The following is a 21,703-nucleotide window of genomic DNA, read 5'->3' on the forward strand; positions in this document are numbered from 1 at the left end:
ATTGTTGATTATCTCTAGGACATTCAAATTGAAGTTATTGAGCAGTACTTTCATTTGGTACTGTTAAATATGTTCTTCAAGGTGGTTCTACCATTTTAAAAGTCTGTGGGTGAAACCCTTAGCGTATGAACATTTTACTATTTAGCAGTACTTTGATGTGGTACTGATTATTTAACTGTACAAGGTGGCTCTAACCTAACAAAGTCGTGGTTAAAACCTTACTGTGTGTTCATTCAAATAAAAGCTATTGAGTAATTCTTTCGTGTGTTACTGCTTACTATCCTATGCAGGGTAATTGTAACCTTTTTAAGTCTGTAGATTAAACCATAATTGGACATTTAACGTTTAAGTTTGTGGAAGAAACTCTTTTCAGGGATAATAAAAAAAAAACACAACCCGCAAAACATAAGAAAAAAAATTCAAGTAACAACAAGACAGTTCAACAACTTCGCATTTATAATTTTAATATACTTTATTTATTTCTCGTCTTACAATCTCCTATCTAATTAGATATGAAATAGAACTGTTTGCACCATGTATCTATCTTGTGCGTTTTGATACGGATTAAGTTAACCTTAACGTTTTTTACGATAATGATTTTTTAGTTACTGGCACAGCCATACTTGGAAAAAATTCCGAGTTTTGCCAACAGAAGTCGAACCTCTTCGTGGGAAACGTATTAACTGTTTTGTGCTTACGTTAATCCATGGTTGTAAAGTACAATTCCTTTTAGGTGTTTTGGCCAATCCAAAGAAACGGACGTGTATTGTACGGCTGTTGCAGGCTTTTTGATTGCGAAAAACAGGCAAATTACACGATCTAAAGCTATAAATATATAGTAGTCGGTATGGAGAATTTGTAATTTGAACCTGAGACTGAAAGAGTGAATCTTCACTTTACTTTGTATTGTTTTGGCTGGATGGTAGGTCGTCATTCAAAAATACTATTATAAATTCTTCGCTTTTGGTTACATACTATGTTGGGATTATTCTGCTCTTAAAATACGTCTTGTTACAGTGGAACCTCGATATAACGAAGGGCCAAGGGACTGGCAAAATATCTTCGCTATAACGAGGTTTCGTTATATCGAGGTTCTTTTCCATATATTTTACTATTACTGGGGCGAAGAATATTGTTCGTTAATTATATCGAGGACTTCGCTATAAAGAGGTTCGTTAAATCGAGGTTCCACTGTATTGCAACCACACGCTATATTGTTGCCAATCGATATTTTTTAGTTTGATTGATTTAAAACATTTTTTTGCACGAGCACTTTCTAAATAACAGGAAATAAATATTGACAAAAACCACAACAAAATACGACTGAAATACAAAGGAAATACTCTATTTTCATTGGCATATTTCTCGAAATTTTCTTTCAATTTCAAGATATCGGAAGGAAAGAAAGCAAGAAAGAGTGAAACTACTTATCGGATATGAGTTATAAACTTTAAACTTTTAAGATTTCATATTAACTTGTTTTGTCAACCAAAGAAGCGTGAGATCGACAAATCAATCAATCATCAATCAATCAATCAATCAATCATCAAACAACCATTCAATCAATCCATCAATCTATCTCGATCAAATATTAGCAACAGTACAGTGAAAACATAACTTAAGTTACAACTTATACATATCTCAAACTTTCAAGTGTTCATTAAGCTTTTAAAGATGGATAAAATTTCCTAGTACACTCTGACTTTAGCAGGTTTTTTTACCTCCTCTTACAATAAATTTTGTTGTATTGCTGGTAGAGTCGGAGTACACTGTGCTACTCTGTGGAGCGAGGTCGAGGTATAAACGTACTTTTCCGCCTGCTGTGTTAAACATACGGTACAAGTAAACGCTCAAGTCATGTTGATCTACTACCGTGTGGATCTTTGTATCGTCGTTCTCCTTTGGCTGAAAGAAGAAAAAAAAGTGTATCGTAGTGTTATACAAAACGTTTGGAGGGTTTGTATAGAATTCTTAAAAAACGTGCGGAAATCTATTTTTCCAGAACTGGAAAAGTATTGAGAATAAAGATAAAGTCTGCAGAACATTAAAAAAGTCTGGAGATTTTTCTAAGCTACAAAAAGTGTTTTATTGAGAATTGAAATCGTTGCCAGCTCGTCGATCAAATTTCGACCTTCATTACGTCAAATTTTCAATAGCAAACTCGTTAGAACCCTCTCCAGCCTACCCACTGACATTGTTCTTGGGGTTTGATTTGACAATTAACCTTAAGTCTGGAAAAAAGAAAATAATTGCGTGAAAAAGTATGGAGAATGTCTTAAATTTTGCATGCAAAAGTGTGTACTAACCCTTACTCTTCGGCTATAAAGGGATGACCCCCAACCCTTTGGGAATTTGTAAAGAGCGTTTTCAAGAGGGGCGATTGTGGCTTTCCTAACAATAGGAAACGTTTGTGTTGTGAAGTCAAGCGTCCCGAAAGACCCATTTTACCCTGCACACATTGCGCGCCGAGGCCAGTACGATTTGTACAAAGTTTTTTTTACCAATCGCCGTAGATAAGAACTTGACTTTCTCGAAACCACAGCATGCAACTTCTGGTAGTTGTTTGTAGTTGTTTTAAAAATGTTGTAGAAAGTCATAAATAAACAGAAAGTCGCTTGACTGTGTATTAATGGAGGCGAGGTTCCAGTTCCGCTCGGCCATCCTTCTCTTCTAAGACTGTGCGCAGTCTTTGAATTCAATATCATTGAAATCCTCGCTCTTACCGTCATGTAGACTGTTCCGCCTTTACTGATGGCTAAGTACCAGCCTGAGGCCTTATTTTTGAAGAAAGGTCCTGATGTGGTTCTACCCACTTGAAACACTCCTAAAATTAAAAACGAAAGAGTGAAACTACTGTATAAAATTGCAATGTCGAAAATGTTGAAGTTGAACGCGAACTAGCCTGTGATTGGGCGGCTGTACACAGGTCAGACGCGAACTCCTCGATACGCGCTGTTTAAAATAAATATATAAACATAAATTTTATTTTATTTTTTTTGACTTAGTCAGCATCCCGCCTGGGCGAAATGTTCGAGTGACGTTTGGGTCGTTTGAGCAAAGGAAATGTCGTTAAAGATTGTTAGGGCCTGTACACTTGATTCTGGAATGACTTTCATTCCGGAACAAGTTTATTCCATCCCCATACATTTCTCTGTATCTGTTTACATACACCGAGAAGAAAGTCAGGTCATTCCGGAATAAGTTCATTCCGGTTTTCATTCAGGAATGAAAGTTTCGTTCTGGAATGTCATTTCATTTTGGTATCATGTAAACACAGAGCGAATTTCGTTCCGAGATGAAATCGCAACTCATGAAACCGCATACGGACTCCACAGTTTGAATTCTTTGTGAAAAAACGTAATAGCATTTACTGTTTAGCCCAAAGAAACAGCGCTATGGTCAAATTACTCGTTAAAATTGCAGATACGGCAATTAATGGGCACAAAAACATGTTTGCGCAAAACATACGCCATCTTGTTTTGATCTCGCGCAATTTATGCGCCATCTTGTTTTGATCTCCAGCGAAAACCGCGCACGTGAAAATGCCTTTGGTTGAACCGGTCTACTTTGTCATGTAAATGCAGAACGAACTTCATTCTGGAACAAGTTTCGTTCCGGAATGAAAGTCATTCCGGAATCATGCAAACCGGCTCTAATTAGACAAATAAACCACCCATCTTGGTCGATGCTGGCTCAACACTGTTTTGCAGCATAAATGTTGGCTCACGTCACCATAAATGCATCATTGACTCTAGTGCTGTTCTCGTGAGCTTGCATGTGCACGCGTTTATGGTAATGAAAAAACATGGCGGCCTTCATCCCAAGAAGAAAGGAGGCATCTTCGTCATTTTTGGTGCGAACAATAAAATGCTCAGTTAATCATTTTCGCATTTAAGGTGGCTCGATCGGATTTTTGAGTGACGATACCTTTCAACTTTGAACAACTTGTACGCCACCGTAAACAATCCGACTGAAACTCGATCATCACAGCTGTACTAAAGAAAGATGAAAGTCGCGAATGAGATAAGTTTCATCGAAATCGGAGTAACCATAGCAACATTATGACGTCACCACCCATTTTACACGAGACCGATTTTCTTGTAATAGAGGGATAATTTTAAAAAAAAAGGCTTCTAGATCTTGGACTTGACATAGTTTTCTCAAGGTCTGCGAAATTTGAAGAATTTCTATGAGAGCTTTTTCGAGAAAATTTTGGATGAAGTTTTCAGGTGCTAAAATACAACAAAAACAAAGCAGTCTTAAGACATTATTGAGAAAACGTTCACAAGGCTCGATCAAGTAACATTTTGGCCTTAAGTGAATCTTGTACTATCTAATTACCTTGGGAGAAAATCTCAGAGAAATCGTTTCATTTGATTTCTTGAAACATCGGCTTGTATGAAACAGCACCGTAAACAAGTTTTCCTTGGCTTTGGTTTAGTCTCTTTCACAATTTTTATTTAATTGTGTGAACAAACAGTAAGTTGCCTAACTGACTAAGTTAAAATGAGTTCCGTTGACGGGTTTTCTTTAAAGTTGTAGTACTCGTTTTACAGCAAAATATCTTGAAACAAGAGATCTGGGAACTAGTTTTCGTAATGCCTTGACAATGGTAACGTAATGTACTTCTATAGCGCATTTCCCGAAGCTCAATGCACTTTACAATTAAAGCACGGGACGAGATCGGACATCAGCATAATTATTACAGGCGCCTTTGGCAGCCGCTATCCGTCCATGTATATGACCTCGTCCATCCACCCAACCCATGGATTAATGTGAACAAGAAGCTTGAGAAGCTTGAGAAGCTTAAAATCGGGCGCTTAATAATTAGCTATCTGTTTTGACTTGAAAGGCAGGGTACAGTACAGTAAAAATCACTGGAAAAACAGTCACTTAAACCTATTCAGACCCGGGGGGCTTTTGAGGCCCGCGCTGACTTTGGACGCTTATAACTTTTTCAAGATTCAACCAAACGCTGCCAAACTTTGCGAGTTTATCTAAAATTTATCTCGCAATAATTTGGTAGGATTACTTATTGTGCCAGTAACTTGAAATCACCATGGCAACGTCATTTTGACAGGCTTGTTTTCCCAAATTTTTAATTTTCGTGTTTCTATTTAATAATGAAAATCTGGAATGTTTTCAAGATTGCATTATTACTTAATGACATAATGGTCTCAATTTATAAATATATTTCGCACAATACAAATAAACGATTGAACTAGACGTCTAGAAAATATATATTTGTAACACTAAGCAAAGTGCAGCCTTTTCGCAATGCTTAATAAAGGCAGGGTTTTTACCTGAATACCAATTTTTCCAACGCTTTAGGTGGCTGACGCATTTCAGTATTTTCCAGCCCTTACACTTTAATGGAACAGTATACAACTCTTTATCAGGTAACTACTATTGTCAAGAAAATGATCACAACTTATTGACCAATGATTAGGTATTTGTTTCATACCATTACTGTAATAGCAACTGGTGATGAATAGTAGTACTGACCCAAAGTATAAGGGCTGGAAAACACTGAAAACCATTTCACCCGCGTTTTAAGGAATCCAAAAAAGCTTTACTTATCCCATATATATTTGTTTTGCAGTATTTTGTTAATTTTTGGACGATTTTGGGGGATGTCTGGGAGGCGATAGTTTTTCTCAAAGGATTAGTAAAATTTAGACAAATAAGAAATATTGGAGATTTAATGTGATTTTAAAATTTGAATTTGAAGTTAAAAATTGGTGGACGGACACCAAACAGTCTCCTGACAACCCGGAGTGCTCTTGCCGGAGGGGGTCAACTGTTTGGTGGTGTTTCCATTCTTTTCTTCAATCCCTTCTTTAAATTTCTTAAAGTTCCATTCAAATTCAGGTAGAACCCCACCTTAAGTTTTGTTCTTGTGAGAAAACAACAGAAGTCAAAGGTTGCGTGATATAACCAAGCATGGATTTTAATTCTCCCTCCCTTTCCATCTCCTTAGCCTTTCACCCTCACCTGTCCCTCCCTTTCTACTCTCATTCAATTTAATGTTTGTTTACATTTCTTAACCAATTCAGTATCGTACTAATCTGTGCCAAGCAATCAGATAATAACAGAAATTTGCCTTAATTTTGATCTCCCATACCAAGACCTTAGAGTATAAACCGCTAATAAAACAAAACACACTTGAAAATAATTCTCTGAGGTTATACACCTTGCAGTATTAACGTACTAACGAACTTGATAACAAACCCCATGTCGTACTAAGGATTTTTACTGATCAAACATAGAAAATAAGTTCACAATGGTTTGTTCCCAAACGTTTTTTACTATACAGAGGGTCTGTATATTGACCTGTAACTTGTATACCGTATTGAAAAATTCAGAACGAACCGACTTCTGTCCGCTACCATGGTATTATGTTGAAAAATTAGCTCGTTCGAAACTGTGGCAAAATCGTTAGAGACAGACAAGATACAGCCGTTTACTGGCAGTCTTTGAAAATCCTGAATTTCGTCAAAATGAGCCAAAATAAAGTTTTAAAATTTCCTTTATCAATATGGTTCTTATCTTTTTATTCAATTCTATGAACTGCTTTTATGCATTACCGTACCCAAATTCGCAAGTAGCCAATCAGAAGCGCGATCTACTGTCCTGATATCCTACGATATCAAGTCACTGGCCTGATATGCCACCATATCACGGTCACTTTGAAGTAAAGTAGTGTTACTGTGCGATGAATTGAAAAGAGATTTTACCGATAAAACAGAACTTCGTAATTTAAATTTAGCGGTGTTTAGCGGGTCGTAAAAAGAGAAAAACCTTCCTGCCAAAACTAAACTTGAGCGCGCTCGCCAATTGCGCGATGTTTGCCGACGAGTACTGAGACATTCAGACTGAAAAAAATGGAGCCGGAATTTCCAAATTTTTCACTTAATTTTGATTTTGAAAATTTAGAAAATGAAACTCTAAACAAACGAGTGGAAAAAAAGGCAGAAGAGGAACTTTGTAAAAGTGTTGAAGACCAAGTCAACACAATTTGCAGTACGTACCTTGCAAGCATGGCTTCAACAGAGCAATAAATATAACCGGGTTTTTGGCTGAATTTGGGTACGGTAAATACCTAATCGTACCTTTTTGGTACGCTTCGGCTGCATATCAGGCTCGTTTGGTCTCGCCATGGGTATTTTGGCTCGACTGCGTCTCGCCAAAATACGAACCATGGCTCGACCAAACTCGCCTGATATGCTACCGAAGCGTACCAAAAAGGTACGATTAGGTATAAGTACTGTCCAACAAAGATTTCAATTTCCTCAAAGTTTCGGGACAAATGGATACAAAATATTTCGTGCAGAATGTAATTTGATTAAGCGAATGTTTTCACGTCTATAAATACTTCAAGCAGTGAATGAAAAACCGTTTTGTTTTCATCAATGAGAACCACTTTCAAATAGTTAATGCATAAAAAATAACAATCAGATCAGAATACAATAATTATTAATGTAAGGTCTCGCTATTATGTCTCGGCAGAGATACTTCTTTTTTGCAAGTTCAAATGTATGCAAATTTCGTTTAAAATGTAATTCGATTCCATTGTCTTGTTTACAAACTCTTTCTTAAGAAAGTTGTATTTTCGTGAATAAAACCCATTGGCCTGTTTTGTTTTCCTGATCATGTTTGTCTGTGATTTTTACAAAACATGTGGTCTTTTTTTTCGGAACTTTAAGTTATACAAAAATTCTTATTTTGAACACAGATGTCACTTCCGGAATTTCTCTTCTAAAATTCAATTGGTATTTAATTATAATTATTCGAAGTTTTCATTTTGAAGTCAGCTTTACTGATCTCGTAAAAAATTCCATTCAAGTTCACACCAATACTGTACATTGCCAATGTTTTGCTGACGTCTTGAGAAGTGTCTTACTAACGTCACTAGTCAAATCTAAAATATATCCAAAACATGTTGTGCAAACATTCTACTCTTTGTGACAGGCGACTTTGACGCCCAACTGTGCGGAAATGAAAATCGACACACTTCTTGCTAAATATATAAAAAATAGTTTTAAAGTGGAGTCCGCCTCAAAAAAATGTACCGCCAGATCACACTGCTATTTGTAGAAACCAGTAAAGCGTCTAGTTTCAAAGTTTCCCACAAAAACATTGCGTGACATGAATGACGTTACCCCTTTTATTTACAAAAATAGCTTCAACTTGTCAAAGCAACTACAGTTTCACAATGGTGATTATTAGTACTTTACCCCTTAAGCTTTTTTCTCTGTCCTCCCGCCGAAGCAAAGAAGAGAACCAGATTGCAGATTAGCCCAAAAGTCGACCCAGTGTTCCTACACCGATTTATTACTATCAAAACTGAAATGAAACCGATTGGCCCAGGCTATCCCCGTCGTTTTTAGCCGACAGGAGACTATCGTCTAGGACGACCAAAGGGTAAACTATAAATCGGCCACGCCCGATTAATTAGGCCAGACCACAACATGCCATGCCCTACTCTTTGCGATAAGTGTGTGGGTTCTTTAACGTCTCCTGCTGACCATATACACTGAAGATGCAGGAGACGGGGCCTACGGTTTATCGTCCTTATCCGAGAAGACTAGAACATCTAACCATTAGCAGATGTAGCAATACAAAGGCAGCACGTTCTCCTCAATTATTTTAAGACCCTGAGTTATGGTCCAGTCTGGGAGTCGAACCCGAGACCTCCCGCACAGCAGTCCGGCGCTCTACCAACGTTAACTGAGCTAACCGGGCGACAAGTTTACCTTTTTTAACCATGCACACGACCAACTGTTTCTACTTGACCAGTTATTGGACAAAGAGAAAATATTTTCACATTTTGAGGTTCACATGAGCAGATAAAACTTGTCATCTAAATCTATCTCCTGCTGACCATATACACTGAAGATGCAGGAGACGGGGCCTACGGTTTATCGTCCTTATCCGAGAAGACTAGAACATCTAACCATTAGCAGATGTAGCAATACAAAGGCAGCACGTTCTCCTCAATTATTTTAAGACCCTGAGTTATGGTCCGGTCTGGGAGTCGAACCCGAGACCTCCCGCACAGCAGTCTGGCGTTCTACCAACGTTAACTGAGCTAACCGGGCGACAAGTTTACCTTTTTTAACCATGCACACGACCAACTGTTTCTACTTGACCAGTTATTGGACAAAGAGAAAATATTTTCACATTTTGAGGTTCACATGAGCAGATAAAACTTGTCATCTAAATCTTGGCGAGGAAAATTTGTTTGCATGTAACATACTAACTGTAAACATGGTAGAATATTAAATATTTTTTTCTTACCACTTGTGTAACACTTCGACAGGTCTTGTGTTCCGGTGACTGTGTGGTTAGGACCTTCAACCAGGTAATAACCAGCTTTATTTTTGTAACTCTTATCGCCTCTCTGAAAAAATAATAGTATTGAATAAATATTTATTGTACCTGGGATTAATGCTAAAATTAAGGGAACAACAACGCCCAAAACAACAAAATAGGTCCATGGCGACAAAAAGAAAACTTTTCGAACGTATTCGAGGTCAGGATATCGATTTTAGCAATGAAGTCATTTTCAGACGCAGGACAATGTGATGTTGTTTATAGTATAAAGGCTGTCAGGTTATAATTTAACATATCAAATTGTCAACCACTTATACCCACTCATCCCAGAGCTCATTGTCTCTTTTTACAATCTGGGGACGAGAATTGCCCGCTATGACGAAACTCGCTGGGTACCAGAGCCCTTAGTCCCTCTTCACGAAAAGGAACTTTATCTGTGAACCGATAAAAACACGCCAGAAAGTATGCCATTTTTTTTTCGTTTTCATCAATAGAAACATAATTAAAAATGAGCACAGCTTTTAAACTTTCTGACTGTGTCACGGATTTAAGCCAAATTTAGGCATGGGAAATGACCATCAATTTCGATGAAATATAAAAATAACCTCTTAAAACAGTGAAGAAACATTTCAATAACACAGCAGATACAAAATAAGGTACAGATGGCTAAAAGTGACGAAGATTTAAACGGGGTTTTTGAAAGATTGTTAGGCTGAACAAGTATTCAAAGTTAATCTTGTATGGTTGCAACATTAAAATTAGAACGCCCAGGAGACACATATGGTTGCAATAAAGCTATGGTTTTGTCATTTAGATCCATAATTTCTTTGAAAAGATTAAGTTTCATAGCGAGTATTTGGCAAAACTTAATAAAATAAACTTAACTCGGCCGTGACAGAGTCCCTTTAATAGTTTTTCGAATATTAGAAATAGAACACCTGTTTTTTTCATATTAATTAATCGTCTTGAGCAAACAGTTTTTTCACTTCGTGACGCTTTCAAGAACGCATGTTTAGTCTAAATTGCTCGCCGTTAAAGCTCATCAATATAGCAAAGTGTCCGACCATTTATTTTCAGTTTATTTTTTCTATAACATAGAACAAAGATATTTTTATCTTTGCGGGTTCTTTAAACCTTTATACAGACATTGAAATAGCATTATAAAAAATGATTAAACTGTTCTACAATGTATTTTAACAGGTGTGTTGGCCTTTGATTACTCATTAGAGCCAGCAAGAGGAAATTAATTTATAAATGGTAACCGTTTGAAACCTTGTTGAAAATCGAGACAATACCCAAAGCAAGGCGACATGCAGTTTAGTTTGTTTAGGAACTGCGTTGATGAGTTTTCAAGAAAGATTAAGAAGAATAAAACCCACGAAAACAGCATGAATTTAAAGCATTAGTGAACTTTTAAGTACCTTAGTATAGAAAATGAAAAAAAAAAAAAAAAGAATCTGCGCATACTTACAGAATTAGGGCTTCTTTTATTGTTGTGCATAAAATTGTACTCCGAAAAGTCGTCTTCGACATCGGCGTCTAAAGTATTGAAATCGTACTCATCATTTAGTTCTTCGTAATCGTCCAAAGTCGGTACATCGCCATACGAAAGGCTTCGGGATCTGACGTCATCTTCGGAATCCTTCGGCGTCCAGGAGAATGCACTTGGATGGCCATTTATGAAGGTGATTGTGTAGGCGAAGAAAGCTAGGACAAATATAATCTGTTGGTGGAAAAACATAACAGGAAAACTTTGTGACTTTTATTATCTTAACATTATCATTTTTTTGCTGCCGCGGTGGCTGAGAGGCTAGAATTGAATATTTGTTAAAAGTTAACATAAACTAACAGCTATTTCTAGAATAATAACTAACTTTTTTGTTTTCAGCGTCCACATAGTAGCGATGGAGCAAAGATATGCATTATCACTGGAAACGCGCTGCGAAATTTGTTCTTTTAAGTAAAGTTTGGGCACAAAATTTAACAGGACGGAATCAGATCATTCCTCTGCGACATTAAAAACACAAACAGTCGATAAAAATGTTTAGAAAGCTTTTGAAATGATTATGAAAGCACAACAAAGTTTTATTTAACAAAGAGATGTAATATTTAGCAACTTCAGCAATAATCATTCAGGTTCAAAACATGAAAAAAAAAATTATAAAAATATAAACAAATCTTACCCATTTTGATATAGTTAAACTTGTGTTCATTTTGCGGCGACTCAGTTGGCAAGTTAAACGGCGCTAGAAGTTTGAGATGCTATTGCTAGACAAGAGTAGTTTTCACTACCACGGAATAATGACAATGCTGTCTCCTGAAGCTTGGTTTTATATGAGCTGCCCTGAGGTAGATCGCAGGTGGAGGAATATTCTTATTGAAATATTTTAAAAAGTGGTTATGCCTTAAATGGTCATACTTATCAAACATCATGTCATATTTTTTTACGCTTCCTAATATCCGATAACTATATATGACAGTCACTTGGAAGTTTGAGCGATCGGTTTCGAGATTACACAACTTCCTCTAGTTCGTCTCTCACGAAAAATAAACGCTGTTTTACTACAAGTGGTCCTTAGAATTTACTCTTTTTTTTGTTTGTGTTATGCTCTAATTTTGGGATCATTTCGTTGAGGCATTAAATTTCTAGTCGGCTTCATTTCAGATCAAGTATTTGAATTTCATCAAGCCTGGGTTGTCAGTCAATTGTTGTCCCCTTTGTTTGAAACAAAAAGAGTGGGCTTCACCCATAAAGGTTAATTTGAACTGGAATGAAAGTCTTAAATTTTGAAGCTAACTTAAAGAAGTTCAAAAGTCGCAGTTCGAATTTTCACAAGACGCGTCGAACCCCTTAATACAGCGCTTTTAAGATTAGTCATTTGAATTTAGCAAGAGCTTAACCTAAACGTTTAATATGCAAAGCAAAAAAAGGTGGGCTTAAATTTCCAAACTTAATTAATTTGAGACAGAGATAAACTCAACTAAAAATAAAGTAATGACGACAAAATTTAAGAATAAACTCAGTTAAATCGAGCTGTTTTTGGCGCCTTGGAAACATTAACGAAAGCGCCAGGCTCACATATGGTTTGTCTTTTCTTGCTCTTTTACAAGTAATTATAAGGTGGGCTTAAATTTCCAAACTTAATTAATTTGAGACAGAGATAAACTCAACTAAAAAATTAAGAATAAACTCAGTTAAATCGAGGTGTTTTTGACGCCTTAACGAAAGCGCCAGGCTCACATATGGTTTGTCTTTTCTTGCACTTTTACAAGTAGTTATTTTATTTTCTGACGCAAAAATTAAATTTGATATCGTGTTAGTACCTCCACGTGTTCCGGCAAGACAGGTGAAAACATATGAGTGGTTCGGTCATTAAAATTTCAAAATCTTGCGAGCCCAAGCCATTGAAAGCCATTAGCACAAGCCTAATAAATGGAGCTTTGAGTATCGAAAAGTGGATTGAATAGTTCTTAGCTGTTTCAACTTCAAACATGTTTAATAACAAGCAGGACAATATGTTAGCAGGCCCTCCCTGTACAATGAGGCCTTACAACAACTTTTAACATAAAACAAAGGTTTAATATTCTGGTTCTTTCGCCGGCGTGTGTTCATTGTAAAAAGACAATAGAAAAGCCGTCTCGCCGTTTACTTATATATTTATCTCTGTATTGTAGTTCCTGCCATTGAGAAAGCCTAATCTAGACATTTGACGCTCATATGCGGGTTATTCATAAAGCATTTAACGGTCTCAAACTACAGTGAAAAACCCTCTGAAGGCGGGACTTTTCGCGATATCGATGCTTAAACGGTTTTTGGCTTTCTTTTTTCCTAAATGTCGCTAATAGTTCCTCGGAACAGCCACTTCAAAAGGCGGACAGCCTAAGGGAATAAATTGATGCGCACAGTTTAAAAAGAAAACACTATTTATATCTTTTAGCATTTTAAACTGTTTGAAAAAAATATATATTGAAAAACTAAACTAACTAAGGCGAAATTTTACTGTTTTCCTTAATACTTTTAAAGTATTTTGACTATTGATTTAAATGTTGTTGTTTAAAAATATGTTAAACATTGATGGTCGCAAACTTTTTAAGCTTTAATTTTGGTGCGTGACTCTTTCGACTGCACATAAAGAAACCTTCCTTAGTGAATATCTCAAGAGTTCTATCTTCCGTGAATCAAAGGTGCTGGGCGTACATTTAATAATTTAATTATATGCTTTTGTTTCCAAAATTTGCGTGGCTTATCAAACAAAAATTCATCTTTAGCTTTATACTTCCTCGAGTTTACTGATGTTGAACGCGCCGTCATACAAGAAATTCATATCTGGCCTTACTTGTCAGTCTATTAGGGTGATAACTTAATAACTGCCCACTATTATAATGCAACCGTGTGATAATTAATGTAACTGGCGCGCCACGTTTGCTTTCTAAAGGGTGATAATTACTTTTCACCTGTTGATAATCAATGTGGCTGATATTTCATTCAGTCTTTTTGTGTTTAATACGAGTAGGACGTGAAATACGTAATTATGAACAATACTTAGAAAACAGACTTAAGATCACATCCGTGAAACATCATTTTTGTCAATAACTAATCCGGATATAACTTTTTAGAGGAATATTTATTGCTTTGGAAACTGTAGAATTGCTGTTACGAGTACGACCTTTAGGTAGGAATATGGCTTGTCGAAAGAAAATTTCCTAACTAACGGCTAACTTAAGGTTGTTAATGTGTAGTGCATTCAAAACGCAAATACAGGAAGGATCATTTTCATTACAAAAAACACTACAAACTGAGCGATATAGCCTCAACCATTCCTTGAACCGTAAAACCTCTGTACTGAGGAACTCATGTGAGTACGCAAGTTGGACTACAACAACAAGTAGAGAAAATAGATTTGTCAGGATCAGCAAAAATATGACTAACTTCCTTCGAGGTTTTGACGAGTTTTTATAAGCGTTTGGTTACGAACACGCGACCGGCAAGTGACAAATTCGCGAGCGAACGAACGAACTCGAAAAAGATCGCAAAGGACTTTTAGAAAGGCCAAGACTATGGGAAAACAGAAATTTATCAACTTGCTTAAATTCCGTTAATTTATCCCTTTTTGTGAAAATCGTTCCAATTTATCGCCAAAACATTTGTCAAGAAAATATTTTTTTTCCAAATGACTGAGTGGGAGGGCTGTACAGGAAAAAAAATTGGCTCAAGGTTATGCCGTTTGGACCTGCATGGCGAAGTCTGCGCAAAATGACCGAAGGCTAAATAATTCCTGTCCTGCCCGCCCTTAAGGCCGCGCAAAACGAGGAAAGATGTTTCCAGAAACATGCAGGATGCATGTTCCCATTTTGCCATGTTCCCACTGCCATGTCGCGCAGAAACACGAAATGTTCCTCCGTGTAGTAGAAGTAAAAGTTGCTTCATGGAAACAAAATTAACGCTGGAACTGAACAGTGCTTCCCGTGTGGCAAAACTGAGAAACATTGGGAAAACATGCGCGTGCTACAAATGTTTCTGGAAACATTTTTCCTCGTTTAGCCAGGCCTAAACGCATATTCGTGCTGGACGACTGTTTTCGGAACAGCTCACGTCAGCCAGTCCGACCCCACGCATGTCGGGTCGTAGTAATGCTTTCTATAGGATTGCGTCAGCTGGGCTTTACGGGTGGTATGATAATTTTGGTATCAAAATAAGTAATTTAGTTAGTCTCGAAAAACGTTGACCAACACCTATTTGTATCATAAGTACTTGTTAACATATCCCTGAGTCATAGACTAACCCTCTTATCCCCGAACTCCCGACGGTTGCTAAATACCCAATTTAAAATGCGTTTCTTGTCCACGTTTCATCTCGTAAATTGGCTTGTTGCATAAAAGTATGCAACAAGCCTGCATTAAAGATCAATACGAAGCTTACTTTCTATCATTTTTGTGGTCTTTTTTTTCCCATTTTCACCCCTTCTAGCCATTTTTCTTCATAAAGTCATGCTGTACCGCTAGACTCTCAGAACGGATATTAAAGTTGACCATAATCAGTAAGGAAATTTCTCGCCTTTTCATCGCAGTATTTAACCTGTTCCTTTATCATTGCTTGCTCTTCTATTTGCCTGTTTTTATTTTTATTTTTTTATTTTTTTTTTACGTATTTTAGCTTCGTGCTTTGAATTTCAATTACGCTTGAACACGCATCGGCTAGGAACACTTCCTTATTTCAAAACGTGTTTAGAATATCAAGTGCTCTAAAGATAACATTTTGTAGCGTCTACACGTAGTTTTTTAATTAGCAATGAAACGCGTCTTTAACAGCCAGAAATGAGTGTCGTCCTGTCTTATCAATGTTAGCTTAGTTAGGGGCCCGCTGTCATCTGGTATTTTTAGCTTGATTACGAGTTCCTTAAAAACAGACCTAGACATCAGGGATAAAGAACTAGACAGTTGCGGTAATTTTTTGAATTTATAGAACAGTACTCGACAAGTGACAAAAATTCATAAGGAAGAAAGAACGATATTTTGTACAGAAGGACTCACAATAGATTTTCCGTGTTTTTTTTTGTTTCCAGTTATACTTGACAAGGGTGGGTTTTTGTGAGACGACAAAACTGTGGAAACGTGAACCGTAGGTTTGTGTTCTCGCAGGTGCCCCGAGGGGGGGGGGGGGGGGGGGTTGTCCCACAGACTAGTGTTTCCGTAGCTATAGACGCCAGAAAAAGGAAGTTTCAATCTCTCCAAGAATGAACACAGAGGAAGAGTATTTTGGGTTTCCCCTTCTGACTACCACCCGTGATACAACTCCGTGGAAATGAAAGAAAAGCTATTTTCTATTTCTCAAAGGAAGTAAATAAGCAACATTTAAGCTGTGGATACACAAGCAGTTGGCAAATGTTCTTTCAAGCAGCTTTAAAAAGTTTTCCCAAACATCCACTTGTGCTGAAGGCCGTAACTAGACCTTTGCCATAGACGAGGCAAGAACTTGATTGTGGGTTCTGGGGCATGCCCTCCAGAAAATTTTTAAAGGTAGAAACTCTGAATCTCTTTCAGAGATATTTTTCATGAGGAATTTCATGAGAAAAATCAATCTTGATCAACTGGGGATTTTAATTTTTGGTAAAAAATTTAGACGCGGCAAGTGCCTTGTCTTGCCTCTTTCTAGTTACAGCCCTGGTGCTATAACTCGTGCTGTTCTATCTGACTATGAAAGAAGAATAAGGAACATTTTAGAAAAAAATAGCAAATGCTGAGAATGGACAAGTTGTAGGTGAGTATTCTGTTTTGAGTTTTCCAAACACTTATTGTCTTATAATTCTATTAAACCAAAGGAAAGGAAGTCTTCTTTCATCCCAACACAATTGGAGAAGGAATATTTAGGTAAAACAAGAAAAGATTTGGCTACAAAAGCAGTTGGTGGCTGTCCTCAAGTCCTCCTAAACACCCACTCATGTCGTAACGCTATTGAAACCAAAGGAAGGAAATGTTCTATCTCTTCAAAACAGAAGGATTTTTTTGCAAAAAGATACAATGCTGTGGAAACACGAGCCGTAGGCGAGTGTTTCTGCAGCTGCTTCGAGTTTTGCCGTACTTCAACTCATGTTGTAACCCTGTAGGATGCTCCTAAAATATTATCATCATCATTAAGATTATTAGAGACCAAAGAGAGGATATTCTCTTTCTCCCCAAGATATTAGAAGAAGGACTATTTTGGAAAAACGAGAAATTAAGCTCTGTGGAAACGTGTGCCGTGGGCGTGTGTTTTGATCGACAGCTGGTTCGTGTCCTTCCATTCCTACATTCTTCGAGTGTTTCTTAGCAACATACAAACAAGGAATTTCTTCATTTAGATCTAGACGAAAAAAAAACGGGTGTATGAAAGAAAAAATAATTACACCATAAATATAGGCTTCTACTTTTATTCTGTCTAAATTTTGATACACTGCAGCTTGAGGTATCAGTATACTAGATATCCAAGTTTCAATTTTATGCTTTTTCAGGATTAAAATGGGAGCATCCCTTCGGTCAAAGCTCTTACAATGGTACAACGAAAGTTGATTTCATCGAGTATGTAGATGCTTAATTAAGAAAACCTGAAAGTTCAGTTTGTTTAATTGAAACACTAAAGCGAACACATTTGCACTGTTTTTGCAGCTTTCATAGTTTCGTCAATAAAACATTTTCCTCTCTACAGAATATTCTGAGAGGCTAATGCAACTTTATTAGCTTGAAATAATGCTGCCAATAATAAAAGGAACCAAAATTTCAATTTCGATTGTTGTTTATTTAAAAAAGCACTTTGAAAAACACGCTTCAATTTTTGTTTTCTGAGGATTTTGCACAAGCTGGCGATAAAGACTAACAAAAAGTAAAAAAAAATTCCACCTCTTGAAAAATGTAAAATGTAACCAACAGAGTTAAATTATAAGTGTATTGTAGAGTTTGATCAGTGGTTTGTAAACATAATTATTTTAGTGCCCGTCCAGGAATTGCACATAAAAGAGAATCTTTGCGATCTTTTAACGAACGCTGTTCACAAGTGTGATTAAAGTGAAACGTTTTACATGTGTGTACTCTTAAAGGAAACTATAAATTTCAAGTGTGGAACTAAAGGCCTTAAGATGAAGAATGATGGAGTTGCTAGATGGTAATGCGATCTTTGCGTTCAACAGTGCAAAGACTTAAATTGTAGTAATTCTACAATTAATTATAAGATCTTTCGCGTATGTCTGGTGCGAGAAAGCTGACAGCCCGTCGTTAATTGAAAAACATGTGACCAAAACGATGAAAATGTATCTCGTGCTGATCTGCGGTTTTTTTTTTTGGCCTGTTTTTAAAACATAAATTAAACTTTCATCGTTTGTAACAATACAGTGCATGCTGATGTGTAGACAATGTGCCAGACGAAATTAATTTTAAAAAACTGGAAACAGCGTTGGTTTTTAGTAAGATGGGGAAACCTTTGGACAAGTAGAGAACCACACACTGATTCTACATTAGCCGTATTTTTCCTGGAGTCAAAACATAGTTACATTAATGTGGTTTTTACTCTAATGTGTAACCATTCAAATAAAGGCTATTGAATAAATAGCAGTATTTTCATGTGTTTTTGCTTATGACGCTAAACAAGTGGAGGTAATACCAGCTTTTAAATCCTTGCTTATGACCATTCACAATGAAAGCTTTTTTATTTAGCATTAATTTTGTGTGTATAAGGTGTGGCGGTTGTAACGTTTGCCTCGGTGGATGAAAGCTAGCGTGTGATCATTCAAATAGAAGCTGATAAGCAGCACTTTCAGGTGTATGTTTATTGGTTACAAGTGGTTCTATCTTTAAAGTTGTTTTGAACCTTTGTTCCTTTAGGTACTGTTTATTATGCTGCACAAGGTGGTTCTATCTTTTAAGTCTGTGGATGAGACTCTGTTGTTTGACCGTTCAAGTGAAAGCTATTAAGCAGTACTTTTCATGTAGTTTTGTTTATCGTGCTGTTCCGGGTGGCTTCTAAGTTTTGAGTTTGTGGATGAAAACCTAGCCTTGACCATTTAAGTGAAAGCTATCGAGCATTATTATATGGCCACAATAGTACGCGCGCTGATTGGCTGCTGAGCGGGCATTATTTTCTTGTAATGACCGGGCATTATGAAAGTTTTTCTCAGCTTGACGGTTTTTTGAGTTGTGAGTAAAAGCTGCTAGCGAGGGGGCAAAAACAACAAAAAATGCCGACAAAATATAACTATCTTTTCAATAACTGAAAGAAAAATATAAGCATACCGATACTTCTTTAGTATGAGCGACGAAGAGAGCCACAGAGAGCGAGTTTTACCTCCAGTGTTTTTTTCCCTTGATTATACTCTTTTTTGAATAGTGCTAAAAGGCCATATAATAAATAACTTATTAACCTCGTCCGTTCGGCATTACAGGGGAACCAGACCTCGACCTGATGTATTGACCTCGCTGTCGCTCGGTCATACATCAAGGCCTCGGTCTGAGATTCCCCGTAATGACCTCACTCTCGGTTAATAAGTAGTATGTACTCCCATTAGGGACTGTTCATTATCCTGTAAAAGATGTTTCTAACTTTTAAGTCTGCTTGAGTCTGCTGATGAAATCCTAGTGTGTGACCATTCAAATGGAAGCTATTTAGCGTTCAATTGGGACAGTTAATTATGCTGTATATAACCTGAATATCAGGGTTTTATTCTTGTGCGCTGCGGAAACTACGGGATCGGTTGTAGGCCAAGCATCGTCGGCCGGCTGCCTCTGCCACCGAGGGTATGCTGAACAAGGTGATTGGGACTTTTCAGTCGGTGGACGGAAACCCTGGTGTGTGACCATTTAAATGAAAGCTATTGAGCAGAACTTGCATTTGGGACTGTTAATTATGCTGTACAATGATTGTATTGATTGTGGTGATTAGAACTTTTGCGTCGGTGTACGAAAACCCTAGTGTGTAACCATTTAATTGAAAGCTATTGAGCAGTACTTCATTTAGTATTGTTTATTGCGCTAAGCAAGGTTTTCAAGAAACCCTAGGACACTGATAATTTAGTGGTACACAAAGACAATTTCTCTCTGTTGATAATTTTTTTAATTCTTCTCACCTGTCTGCTTCAAAATGTATTGATATTGTGGAAGGAATTCAGATGTTGATCACTCTTGGAAAGTTAATACGTTTAAAGGGACTATGTCACGGATTTAAACTGATTTTTGAACCGCCAAAATTTATATTTGTGTCGCAGGAAACATTTTAAAAACAATAATCCATTTTTAAAAAATTGCTATATTAGAGCACTGAAAATGTTAACGAGCATCTTTGGCTTCGAATGACTCGGATGGAAACGGATTGCAATTGAAAAAGTTAGACAAAAGTTTTCAAGTTGTTTCTGCACGTCTTCGAAATATCGACATTTATAGCCGTAGCTTGATTTCTATCAGCAAATTAAGACTATATATTCCTTTAGCAAGTTCAAAAATTATCATGTTTATTTAGGGGTTAAGTTGCCTACCACTAATTTCAGAACAATTTAGCGGATAAAAAATCTGCGGAAATGCCAGTGACATAGTCCCTTTTAAAAAGCAAAACACTCTCGCTCAAGCTTAAGTTAAATAGATTTTTACATACCCTGTTCGTAAGGCATGGTCCTTCGGTAGAACGTCTATTGAGAATTCTGCGGCTTGCCATCTTAAAGTCAAGACAAACACAAACAGCAGTAACTTGTTGGTTGCCCACACGTTTGTTTTATTATTTTATTATAACATCTTTTACTCCAAAAAGATAACACACACTAAATTTGCATGCATCATTTTACAGTATTTTGTTTTTTATTATCTCTGTTTTTTGATATTCTGTTCTTTTGAATTGAATCCAGCTTTATATTTTTATTGAACTGAAACAATAATCTGCGTTCCTTCGTTCATTCCACTTTGAATCAAAATGTGAATATCAAACACTCTGTACAGGAAGTTGTAAGCTTAATGACCATTGTAAACTATTTTTTGACGGTCCGCAGTTCCTACGCAGAGCGAAGTTGATCTTGAATTACAGTGTAGTTTAAACTCAATCCAGTTCATCAAATATCCACATTGTGAGTGATCAAATATTCTAGGATATAGATGCTTTTTTGAGAACCCATTCCTTTCCCCACGTGTTAAGTGTCTTCTGAGAGCAACTTGGAAACAAGTTGTGTTCTATCGATGCAAACGAACAACTTTCTTTCTACAGTACAATTAGTCTTTTTTTATGTTTTGTTTTTTGATAAATCCTGTCAAGTTTAAGCTCTTACCTTAATGTACGTTGGACAACTTTCTTGATTCAGTATTCCGGTTTTGCCAGGATAGTGAACTCAGTGAAATTGAAACCGACTGTGTCGAATGACGCCAGGGACTCAAGTGATCCAGGCTGTTCGCAAAAGCGCACTTTAAATAATGATTATTAACAAGGTAATTTCAGGAAACCTGTCTTTTATGGTGATAATCAGTTACACATGGTTTTTTAATTAAGAGGAAAATGCCATTCACATGAATGGCAATCTTAAGAGATTCTTCAGTAAGGCGAAAAGCTTTTTGAAACATAGTCTTGTTTTTTTAAGTGACATTGGTAAATAAAGATTACAGATACGTGTATTTTGTTAAAAAGAAGGCTGAAATACTATATTTAGCAGATTAAACGTAATTTTCTTACTTTTTTGAAACCATAATGGCTAAACATGTGGGTGTTTTTTTCTAATAAATCAACAAAATGAATTGTCACATTTTCTGCGTTGAAGGTTTTAATTTGTTAAGCAATGTTAATTCAATACAGTGTCACTGTACTTTTAATAGATTCCACGTTTTCTTAATCTTCTTTTTTTAATCCGTAATGAAACAGCAGGAATAGTAA

General features: G+C 36.7%; 1 protein-coding gene across 2 annotated transcripts; it reads right to left on the reverse strand.

Moving 5' to 3' along the window:
• Positions 1 to 447: 447 nt before the first annotated feature.
• LOC144629536 (uncharacterized) lies at positions 448 to 21,222 on the reverse strand. Of its 2 annotated transcripts, XM_078487766.1 has the most exons (6): positions 21,108 to 21,222; positions 20,447 to 20,506; positions 10,808 to 11,059; positions 9,301 to 9,403; positions 2,724 to 2,824; positions 448 to 1,905 (listed from the first exon to the last, which is right to left on the reverse strand). In XM_078487766.1, exons 2-6 carry the CDS (start codon positions 20,504 to 20,506, stop codon positions 1,705 to 1,707), a joined length of 717 nt encoding a protein of 238 aa, XP_078343892.1. In that variant the 5' UTR covers positions 21,108 to 21,222; the 3' UTR covers positions 448 to 1,704. The 2 variants fall into 2 exon arrangements, with proteins under 2 accessions (XP_078343892.1, XP_078343893.1); XM_078487767.1 differs by lacking the exons at positions 20,447 to 20,506; positions 21,108 to 21,222 and adding an exon at positions 11,520 to 11,645.
• Positions 21,223 to 21,703: the final 481 nt, after the last annotated feature.

The sequence above is a fragment of the Oculina patagonica genome, chromosome 11 (genome assembly GCF_052425735.1).
Source record: "Oculina patagonica isolate OP01 chromosome 11, crgOcupat, whole genome shotgun sequence".
In the NCBI taxonomy this organism is placed as follows: domain Eukaryota; kingdom Metazoa; phylum Cnidaria; class Anthozoa; order Scleractinia; family Oculinidae; genus Oculina; species Oculina patagonica.